Source organism: Aedes aegypti, chromosome 1 (assembly GCF_002204515.2).
Source record: "Aedes aegypti strain LVP_AGWG chromosome 1, AaegL5.0 Primary Assembly, whole genome shotgun sequence".
Lineage (NCBI taxonomy): Eukaryota > Metazoa > Arthropoda > Insecta > Diptera > Culicidae > Aedes > Aedes aegypti.
In genome coordinates this window covers 224,304,472-224,316,241 of record NC_035107.1, presented here as the reverse complement: position 1 = coordinate 224,316,241, position 11,770 = coordinate 224,304,472, and the positions used below count along the sequence as shown (strand labels likewise).

General features: G+C 35.1%; 1 protein-coding gene across 1 annotated transcript in view; it reads right to left on the bottom strand.

The window, feature by feature from the left end:
• Window positions 1–7,358, bottom strand: part of LOC5564606 (sideroflexin-1) — a 21,628-nt gene extending 14,270 nt beyond the window's left edge. The window contains exon 1 of the mRNA XM_021857688.1: window positions 6,447–7,358. Coding sequence (XP_021713380.1) covers window positions 6,447–6,601 — 155 coding nt within the window. The 5' untranslated portion in view covers window positions 6,602–7,358. The remainder of the gene's footprint in view (window positions 1–6,446) is intronic.
• Between the last annotated feature and the right edge of the window lie 4,412 nt (window positions 7,359–11,770).

Below are 11,770 nucleotides of genomic sequence, written 5' to 3'. Positions count from 1 at the left end.
GGTGGGCTGCATTTGACGTTTCGTGAGAGGGGAATCTGGGCTGCATATGACGTTGATATTTTTCCTCTTCGCGAGTCTCTCTCAGATTACAACGTGAACACTCATTCTGCAGTGATTATGATCTAGAGTGCGCTGTCGCATCACTGCTGTTGGTTGTCAAATCAAAGTGATATTGATAGCTCGCAAGTGATATTGATTAAGCAACTCTGCTCTAGACAACTCTAGATTAATTTTTTGACAATCAATATCAATTTTACAGATAAATATTTCTTATGCTTTAGTGAGAAAGATGAAAGAGTTTGGAGTATCGAGTAACATTGATATTTTTTTATATTTCTTAAAATATTCATTTGAAAATGCATATGTTGCAAGTCTAATATTTTTAAAACAAGTGCTGACATACATTGCTAGTATCTATCTATATACTATATTTTATTTTCTGAATGTTCAAAGCATATTTAAAAAAGATTTTAAGTGTTTTTTTTTGTTTAGCTAATGTAGGGGAACATTGATCACCTATATCGGTAATATTGAAAGTATCTTTACTTACACGCAGAAAAATTGTGCGGTAAAAACTACTATTTTAGGGGGTTAACTTAAGCGCTCGTACCAGCAATTTTCAGCAGACCAGAAATACGCTTGATTTTACCATGGCTGTAGTAGAAATCAGATTGTTGTAAATTATTTCTGTCAAATGTACCAGTAATGTAGTGGGATGTACCGTAAACATAGTAAATTGGTCTGAAATTCCATGGTAGTTTCAAGAATGGGCGTAGTCAGCTAAAATAGTATTTTTTACCACAGAATTTTTTCCCGTGTACTAAAATCCTGAAGCCATATATGGAGGCGAATCTCTTACAAGTCATTTACATCTCGAGTTATTGAATAATTAACCCTCTAATACCCAAATTTTTATTTTCGATTTAAATATTATTTTTCGTTATCTAAAATCGTTCTAAACACGTTCTGGGCAATTATTTATTTTTGTTCGCAAATTTTTGAATTTCGCTTTTTGATTTTTATAATTTTTATTTTTGAACATCCCTAACTTTTTTCATTTTTTCTTAAAGCCTTTTGTGGTTGTTGATTTTTGGCAATAATAAAAATTTAAATTTTTGTGGTACTTTTAAAAATATTACATTTTTCATTTTTTTTCGGAGCGTATTTTATTTTCCGTGTAACTAACGGAAAAACAGGTTTGAAATTATTTTGATACCACCTGGCTCTTCTTTTGTGATAGGTCGATCGTATAAAAATATAAAAGGTACGATTTTTTATATTACACGTTAAATTAACCCCGGGCATTTATAGGTTATATAAGAATACAATTTTTCAAACAATTTTCAAAAATACAAAAAAGTTTCAAAAGTCATAAAAAACTTTTCTTATATGCGTGTTATGAGTCAAGGTTTAAGCCAAAAATAAAATAATTTTTCGTGTAACCGAGCTACGAAAAAATACACAAAATTCCAAAGTGTACCCCGTCTAAAGGCGGGGTTGGGTATTAGAGGGTTAAAAACAGTTTAAATTGTGGAATACACCTAATTCTGCATACTTTATAGTAATTTGTGAATTATGCTTAACTGAACATGTTTCTGAAGGTTCAGACAACGGAATCGTTTTCAGCGATGTCATTTTTAGTAACAACCGCATTTCTCTTGCTCATATCATATTCAGAACTCATGTGAAATATGATCCTTTGATCGTGTAATCCATAATCATGAAAATCTTTGTTTTCAAAAGTTGAAAAATTTACGCATGAACACAACTGTTTATTAGCTTTTGAATAGAAGTGAGAGAATCAGAGAGAGGGTCATTGCGATCAATCTTACCCCGCTGTTAACATTGATCTCAACCCGGAATACGGAAAATGTAAAGATTTAAAATTGTTGGATTAAAACATTAGAAAAAATAGCATATTATTACTAGTAAAAAAATAAGTTTCAGTATCTCTATTATTTTTATGCATATGTATGAAGAACAGCCATCTATTGAAAGAAGAGAAAATATCTTTTGAAATCGATAGCAGATGCAAGCAAAAAATATCAACACTTCAAAGCTTCGGAGAATAGCCTACGAGTAAAAGAAGGGAAGATTTTTTTTATAGGTATCAATTATTTCTATGACAATGATTATTAAACCAGTAAAATATATTTTAAAGAATATGAACACGAGCAACTTTAACATTATCAATTAGGCTGATACAAATATTATTTTTCTTTTACGTCCGGGACCACTTGGAAAGGAAGAAAAAAAAGAAGAAGAAGAGATAGAAGAGATGGATTTTTTTTCTCCCCTTCATTACATTTTTTTTTATTTTAGAGAGAGGGTGGGTGACATAAAAGGAAATTAAATTGGTATCAGTTTCACACAAACTACTAACGTGGAGGTAATGACGAATAAGAGCCTCGACACGACAACTCTCAGATGCGTTTCGAATAAAGTAATCGATTATGTTATTCGATTAAAATTCTCATGCAGTGAAGATCAAAACATCTAGCAGCTGATTTCTCGGTTAATGTTTGCCGGCAAATCTTTCACTGAATCTTGATAACATCCGTCGAGATCTCGGTTGAAAATAAGGATTGCCAAAATCTCGGTTAAATAAAGTATTGACAATTTCCGAGTTCTCAGCTGTTGCGTTCTCGGCGACTCGTTTCGCTGAGGTTGATGAAATAATTTAAGTGTGTATGTCCCAGTAAACGACGATAACAATCAGATTTGTTCATCTTGAACATTATGTTAAAATCTACCCTCTACATTTACGGCATGTATTAACGATTCTCAGCTCAGAAGCATTTAAACAATGAAACTTACTTTTGAAACTTACTTTTTCAAAGCAGACCTGTATATAAAAACTGTCATTACTTTCCCTCCAACCATAATATCTCGGCTGTGATTTTCAATCCTCATTACTGATAGGAGTGTGATTCATTTGAAGTGATAATCAAACTTGATAAATTCAGCCTGTTCCATCGTTAATTTAACAAAATTTGGAAAATGTCTTTGGTAAAAAGCTTTCGGGGAAACATTACATTCGGGGAAACAGTTCATTCGGGGAAACATTACATTCGGGGAAACTATATTCGGAAAAAACCCTTCGGGAAAAATTTATTCGGGGAAATGGTTTCCGGGGAAATGTCGGACAATCTTTGGTCGGACTTCGAATTTTTACTTGTTGTGTGATTTGAATTCAGAAGAGCACACAAATTTTTGGTTTTGAGAACTTTCGAAAAATAAGCCGCACCCTAATTGACATCAGTACATACGCCCACTTATCCGAACAATGCTGATTTCGTCAGTCGTTTGTTTGGATATTTTAGCCGATAATTCGGTTACTAGAGATGGGTGACTAGAGATGGGCAAATTGGACAAATTTTGTGAGCGAATAGCAGGGACTTTTGAAAGAGAATACATTTTATGTAGCTACTAAAATATATTATAATAAGGGGTCTATTTTGTTAATCGAGCAGATTCATATGACTCATCTGTAGTCACTGTCGATCAAAGTAAGCATGCATATTTCAGATGTCACCTGTCGACTCTCACAGTAATCAAGTCACATAGAGTGACACCTGTCGATAAATTCGAGCGACAGAGCTGAGTCGAGCGAATTTTTCGATCGACAGTGAATCCAGTCGAGTTATTTTGATCGACTCGACTTATAAAATAGGCCCCTAATACTCAAGAACATCAGATATGTATAAATAGTTTGAGTAGCTACATAAAATAAGTTCTCATTCATTATATGTATCTATAGTTTGTCTAACTCAAAACTATTGCTTCATGTAAATGTCTAACCCAACTTTCGAAAAATTGTGGAGCTAGTAAATCGTTACTCTTTTCAAAAGCACCGTGATTTGTTCACTCTTTTTCTAAAGTCGGCTCTTTTGAATGTTTCGTGAGTGAATCGCCCATCGTCAGTAGTGACCTGGTGTTTTCGTCGAATCATGCATACAATCGTTCATGAAGTTTAGAGTAAAGTGGGGCAAAAGTTCGAGTGGGGTAAGAGTTACTTTTTAAGATTTCCAGCTCAATTCAAAACAAATCTTATAAATGTCATGGTGGTGGAAAAGTTATGGCTATTTGTTGTTTTTCGACGTGAATATTGTAATTTTTGGTCAAACTTTCGTTGCATGGAATAAATTGAAGATAAAATCTTTTTCAATATTTTATGTAAGGGCTTTTCTAGGCCTATCATAAGGTTGCTTTGAGGTGTATAAATTTTTGCATAGATGCTCGAAAACAATTTTTGGCCCATAGTGGGGCAAAAGTTCGAATCAGCGGGGCAAAAGTTCGACCCATGTATAAAATCACGGAAAAATTTGCAAATTGCCTAAAATCCACATATTATCTTCAAATTCAGTTAAATTTGTCTGATCGTGTAAAAATTGTCAGAAAAATTTTTCATTTCCACATAGTTTTGTGAAAAACTGCTATTTTTGAGTATATTACAATAAACCCGGTTTTGGGCAATTTTTTGATGAAAATTTAGTGTGCATTTTTCGTCAAACTTAAGTTTACGGCAAAAGCTCGAATAAGACAATTAATTTTGAAACTGTTATAACTAAAAATGGGTAAATATTTTGACACAAGTTTGTTCAGCAAAATTATAGCCAATACGTTGAAGATTGAATGTATGGTATTTGTTTTGTTTCAACTGCTATTGTTTTCCTGGAAACTTTGATTATACCACTAAGGTCGAACTTTTGCCCCACCTTACTCTACTGGTGGCAAAAAGTGATGCACATTAGGGCGGTTCAAAATCCAAAAAAGTTTGAAAAAACAATCCCCCATATCTTTTTTATCATATTTACGATAAGGAAAATATTATGTGAAATTTCCACCTTTTTCGGTGGTGATTCAAAGATGACACAAACATAATAAAGGTTAATATGAAAATTACTATGGAGAAATTTTGAAAAATGTTCCAAGTTAGAACTGTAATAAGAGTACAAAATTATTATATCATAGTGAAAAGTCAAATTCCACCGATGGAATATTTTGTAACCTTCCGATTATGAAATTATAGACCAATTACTGAGCTCTAGTGAAAAAAAAACCGAGGTACATTCAATTTGCATAATCTGCTGGTTTAAACATAGCGTGCACCCTAATGTATTGTGGATCCTTTGAAAATTTTCCGTCCTGCGATAGCCGTAAAGTTCTACCGCAGCTGTCCAAGTTCTACTGCAGACTTTGGAATCATTCTATCATTGAACCAAACCCTTCAATTATACAGTCAAACCCCCATGAGTTGATATCTCAAGGGACCATCGACTCATGGAAATATCGAGTTTTGGAAACAAATGCTTTGGAAAGCTGTTTGAGGGTACCATCATAGTAACCATAATATTTTGTTTCTGATATGGTTCCATGAGTCGATATCGAGTCATGGAACATCGACTCATGGAGGTTTCACTGTAGTGTGGTAGTCTATCTATATAAATAAAAATGGAGTGGTGTTTGTATGTCACGAAATGCCTTGAGAACGGGTCAACGGATTAACGCAAGTTTTTCACAGTTGCACTCCGCAAGGGATGCGACGTGTTCGTGTGAAGAAAAAGTTCGGGAAAGTCTCCGGAATAATCGGGAAAATGGGAGAAGACTAAGGTGTCATATTGTATGGGGGATTTAATGTCGTTTTTCAACAGCCTACTTGATGGCAAGACGAAGTTTGCCGGGACCACTAGTAGATCATAAATATGTTGCTTCGCTCAAGAAAAATAAAGAAATTCCTTGACTGATTGGGTCAATAAATTTCCTACAGAGAGTCCTATTTGAAATGACATTTCTTCTCAATTCCGTACTGCGATCAAAGAAATATGATTTTCTAGATCATTTCATGCAAGTAATTTCCTACGTATCGAGATAGGTAATAACTTTTGTTGTTGTCATCAAATCAGCCTTAAAGCTCAGAAAAACAGATGAAAACAATTGTCATCGGCGTGGTTTTAAAGGCATCATGGCAGTCCATCGTTGAAGCTTTGAGGAAATCAGTAATGTGACGGCTGCGGTAGCTTTCTGTTCAACCGTAAAACAGAAAGTTACCTTTGAAATAGCAGTACATAAGCGTTTTTAGATGGCCAAAAAAACCCTTAAGGTGGCTTTTGAATTTCGACCTTCATTTCCTTTACTTTGTTATCAGATGCAAGAATGCAGCCGGGAATACAAAAATAAATAATTTTCTCATCAATGATTATTGTTACGTCGGTGGTTGGTTGTTACGTCGACCGCATTCAGTTCATGGCTTAGGACTAATCCGAATACATGATACACATCCAACATAAATAATGTTTGAATGGAATGACACGATGAGCTTTACAACAAATGAATATCAGCTCCGTAAAGCGTTATACGCAATTGAGCTTTAAAACTAGATGAATGAAGATCGATGATCCAAACTACAAATCTAATTGATGTAATATCACCCAATCTCCACATACCGATAGTCCTTAACGATGCGCGCGGCTCGGTCCAACTGCTCCTCGGTGGCGAACACATTCAGCGGGTTGGTCACAATCAAAAAGTGCTTAGCTCGGTTCAGGTACGTGCTCTGGTCGTAACGAGGCTCGTCCAGGTTGACGCGAGGTAGATTCATGTTGAACGTTTCGTTTGTTCTAGTTGCCTTATGCAAATCACAATCAATGCCTACTTTGAGTAGAGGAGATGGACACTTTTTTTCGGGATATTTCTTTGAGGTTGAGGTTTGCACTGATTTCTAACGCAAGCTATCTGTAGAAGTATTAGGTACTGGGTCGAATGAACACTGCACGGCGAAATCGAATCGGTAATGAATTCAACCTTTTCCACTTGGGTTATTCTTATTCTTACTCAACTAATCGAAACTGCACCACAATGCAATTTGAATAATTTTCTACGAACACAATTCACTAAGTCGTAAGGGCTGTCCAGCCGACTCTTGCAAGTATTGGATTATGTAATGACCAGGCTTCCTCCGGGCAGGATCCCCCTCGAACGCGAACTCGACTGAGCCTGCTGATGGCAGTAATATCACTGAAGCTGAGATTCCGGTAACCAAGAGCCTCCTCTTACTTTTTCGGCAGAGTCGCTCAGCTGAAGATTGAATGATGATGTGTGCAACTGATAAGGTGTAGAGGAGCTTCAATTTGGACAGTGATCTGCGTCCGTGAAGTGCGAAAGATTATCAGCTATTAGAATGTTATTCAAGTGGTCCAGAGGATGAGCAATGGGTACGTGGTTGCTTAAGTGATAAGACTATGTGATACTCCAATATGTTGAGTAATTGACTGTCCGTCTGAGGATTGATTCAGTTTTCGTGATTTTTTCGCATCAACCTTGACGACGATTTGACACTGACTGGCTGGTCCCCAGTTAGTTTGTCGGGAATGAACCTTCCCTCACCTCCCAATTATCTGAATGATAAAACAAGTATTGACCAACATTGCCTGTTAGAATTCAAGAACTCCCACACATAGCCATGAACAGGGGTACATCGGATTTCAACTTCCCCTCAATTCCAAGCTTCATACATTGTGGCCTATATACGTAAAAATGCCGGTTTGGAGTATGCGTGCTACTATCACGGTCCGTTAGGCGTGAGGAATAGAAAGAGCGAAGAATTCATCCTTGTCAGTTGGTAAGGTTCATTCAAAAGACTTTTCTCCGTTTGTTGATAGCCGAATAATACAGTATTGAACAATACATTTGCTTTTTTTGTTTTTTTTTTCGATGTTCCATACAAAATGATCAACTCAGGTAGTGATAAAACTCATTCTTGATAGTTTGTATTGACTCGAAAAACTATCACTGTACGCGCTTACATACATGAAATGTGCTGATACTTTTTTAGCTGTGTTAGTGCAAAACCAACTGGTTTTCTTTGAATCGAAATCGTGAGAGGAATTAGCAACAATCATCAACGGCGCGTACAAATTTCAGTGACGGCCTACTTCGCCTTATGTTATGCCAATTATTAAAATCTGTAAAAAATATCTTTAGCCAACTTTTATTGCTTTTGAACTTGTGATTGAAAAAATTACTCAAAAATTCTAGTTATATCTGAAAAACTGTGATAATATCATTCCAATCGATCTAATAATAGCTCAGATCGAACCCTCCAAAGTTGATCATTTTGTATGGAAAATCAAAAAAGTTGCAAATGCATTGTCCAACACTGTACGGGCATGTACCTACGGTCAGTACGTTGGATGGCGTTGGATTTGCGATAACATTCAAATTTTGTTTGCCTTCTTCTGATGTGCTGGTATTTGTGCGAAGTAGACGAACCAATTTGACCGACGAAAGCAAATCGAAACAGATTGTGTATCACGTCACTGATTGATCCATAGGGGGTACCTAAAATGTGCTAATTGTTTATTTAGTTACCTTAAGTAGTTTCATACATCCGAAACAAGTTCATTAAATTTTTACATATTTTTGCAAATATAAGAGAATTAAAATATTTTTGAAAAACTGGGCAAAATACCTCGTGTATCTTTATAAACTCAACAGCTTAGAGTAATTAATGAAAATATCATTCAAAGTTAAATTAAAACGTTTGATTTAAACTGATCAACATATTAGTATATATAAAAGCCGTGGTATGTCGTCATGTCTGTCTATCTAGCTCACTATCTGGCTGTCACTCTATAAGTAAATGCTTCGCAAGCAAGGTGGCAGAAATTTGATACAAGTTGAGGAAGGGTAAGCCGTTTTAAGCTGTTTTAAACCGTTTCAAGCCATTTTAAGCTGTTTTAGACCGTTTTAAGGTTTTATGAGTCATTTTAAGTCATTTTAAGCCAATTCCGGCTATTTTATAGAAACCAATATCCCGTGGACCCGAAAATGGTCATTTGTAGGATCAATCAAATGCAGAAAACAAGGTTACCCAAGGGCTGAAAAGCGCAGCACCCTTTTAACCCGACCTGACCCAGTGACCCACCAGAATAATTCCGGCCACATGAACATTCCCGAGATTCCTTGGCCATTTTAAGAGACTTGATATGTGTACGAGTATATTGACAAAAAATAATTGAAAACCGTTTAGTATTTGCTGAGTTATTCTAACCTGTTTTAAGCTGTTTTGAACCATTTAATGCTGGTTTAAACTGCTTAAGGCCTTTTGGTTGAATATTTATTCAACACTTTCAGATACAGCATTATCAATTTAGCGACAATATAAATGAGATTTATATTCACATAAAAAAACCTCCGATATTATGCCGCATTTCATTGCCTCACACAACAACACTTGTAAATAGAAGGTGCTTACCTTTTCCATTGTAATTCTGCAGCAAGCATTTGTGTTTTGGATTCCATATTGCGTTCACAACATTTCCACTAAACAAATCTTTCATTCACTTTACTTAAAGGAACACATTTCAAACGGGTATCAAATATTTATAAAGTTTTATCAACCGCAACACTCGAAACTATTATGGCGGTAACTTTCACTTGCTGCAAATCGTCCCCGCCACCGCACACTGAGACATGCTTATGTTTATAGTCAAAATTGTCTAAAATTTTTTTTTTTCCATTGGAGTAATTTTCAGCTCAGAAAGGTTGTGCAAAGCATAGAAATTTGAAACTCATGCGCTGTTTGTTTGCGATTGTCTCAAAATACAGAAACCATCTCTACGAAGCATAAAATCATACCAAGAGTTTATCAATTTGGACCCAACATCATGACAAGTTCCACAGTGCGATGCGTTGGGACGCGTCTATCGTGTGTGCACTGCACAATCATCGCGATCGTTGAGCGCAGTGATGTCAGAGTTGCTAACTGTAAAATAATAGCATTTAATTTGAATTGATCACAAATAGGGGGAGATCCTCAGTACCGAACACTTAAACCACTAAATTCATAATTCGAAAAATATTGATTTTATGGACTCGTGTTACCCATTTATGATAAATATTATCATTTTTATAGTGTACAAAAATAAATTTGAAAATATAAATATGAATTTTGACATTGCATTTTGATGATGTATTTTAGTACCAAATTGATCGATCTTGAAAGGTGGCACCAAATACCGGACACGATCTGGAAATGCCTCGAATTCTGTAAATTCGAACATCATTGAATGTGTACCCTATAGGAATAGTTTATAATTACTAATTCAATGCATTTGCAACATTTACACGAATAATTTGAGTTTTTCTTAGTTTGCAAGATGTCTATCAAAAAACTCTTCCATATATGATGAAAAAAGGCACATTTTACGATGTTGTTCTGAATGTTCATTCTTCTTAATTTTATTGCATGTTTGATACCATGATCGACGGAACCCATGAAAAATGAAAGTATTTTAAGAAACTGATGCAATAATTACAAAGATATCACATAACAAATCAAGCTGTCCGAAACTGCACTATGGGCCAGGGACGCAATCTGGCGGGACAAAATTAATAACTCGGTAACCAAGCGTTTCTGCTATTTGGTGTCTTCGGAAAAGTTTTTTGTAACAACGAGGATCATCTACTGCCATGAACGGATAGTTTGTAAATCGTCCACATAGGTGGCACCACAATCTAACTTTTTACTGTGACGTTCTAGAGACTTGGCGTGTTCGGCAAAGTTGTTCATTTTGATAAAATAAACAACTCTCTCGAAGACGTCAAAATTCCACAGCCTACTGTTTAGTTATTGGCAAAATTAGAGAAAATTAGTGGAAAAACGATTTTTTTCACCGAATTCGACTTTTTTCTAAGAACCATGGCATATAATATTTTTTGCTGATAAATATATAACAAACGCAAGCTCTGGTGGAAATTTTTTTATAAAACGACGCATAAAAATTAAGAAATTATGAAAAAACTTGAAAAATAGAGCAATTTTTGAATTTTAATTTCTCCAAAAGCGCAAAAAATCGCAAGCTCATATTTTCAGGCAACATAGGGCAACACTTGATGAAACGGATGTCAAAATTCCAGAGAGGTAAATTTTGGTGTTTTTGAGATATTTAAATTTTTTACAATGATTATATTACTCCAATACAGTTAATTTCCATGAGGAATCGGAACGGACGATCAACTTTAAGAAATAACGAGTCGTAGAACAAAAACTTTCAGAAAACTGTTTAAAAAAGCCATCATAGTAGTCATGAAATTCAGTTTAAGAGCAGTTCCTTGAGTTGATATCGAGTAATGTGGGTGAAAGTGTAGATTAAAACTGGGTACATATTTGTGTTTCTTCAATAATTCAAATGATATAGTATGCCATGAAAAACTTGATCATGTGTCAGTTAATTGTTGTCATCATGGTTCGAGGTGAGCAATTTTTTTGTGAATGTGTTACTTTTAACACGGAAAATCAAATTTTGAAGCAAATTCATGTCGATATTTCTAAATACTAACATTTCAGAGCGCACGAACTCTTGTTCGGAGCTTGTAGATTTGTTTTAAAGCGGAAAGAGCGTTGATCCTTGGATGTTTCGAAACAGAGGGTACAGATCAAAGGTATCAATTTGGAGATTCCTTCGATTTTGAGAACTGTTAGGTTGTTTAACCTCAAATATTTTAATCATCGGATTTACTTAAATTTTGAGCTTCCGGAAAACTGTACCAACGAATTCGAGATGAAATCCAAAGCCAGCTTGTACTGTGAGCAGATATAATAATTTCATGAAATAATAAAATATAATTTTCCGCTTATTTTAAAATATACTTAAATATTTGCCACGAAAATATTAATCGCGTAATGAAAAGACAACCGTAAAAAAAATTAAAAATCTCAAAAACACCAAAATATACCTCTCTGAAATTTTGACATCCGTTTTATCAA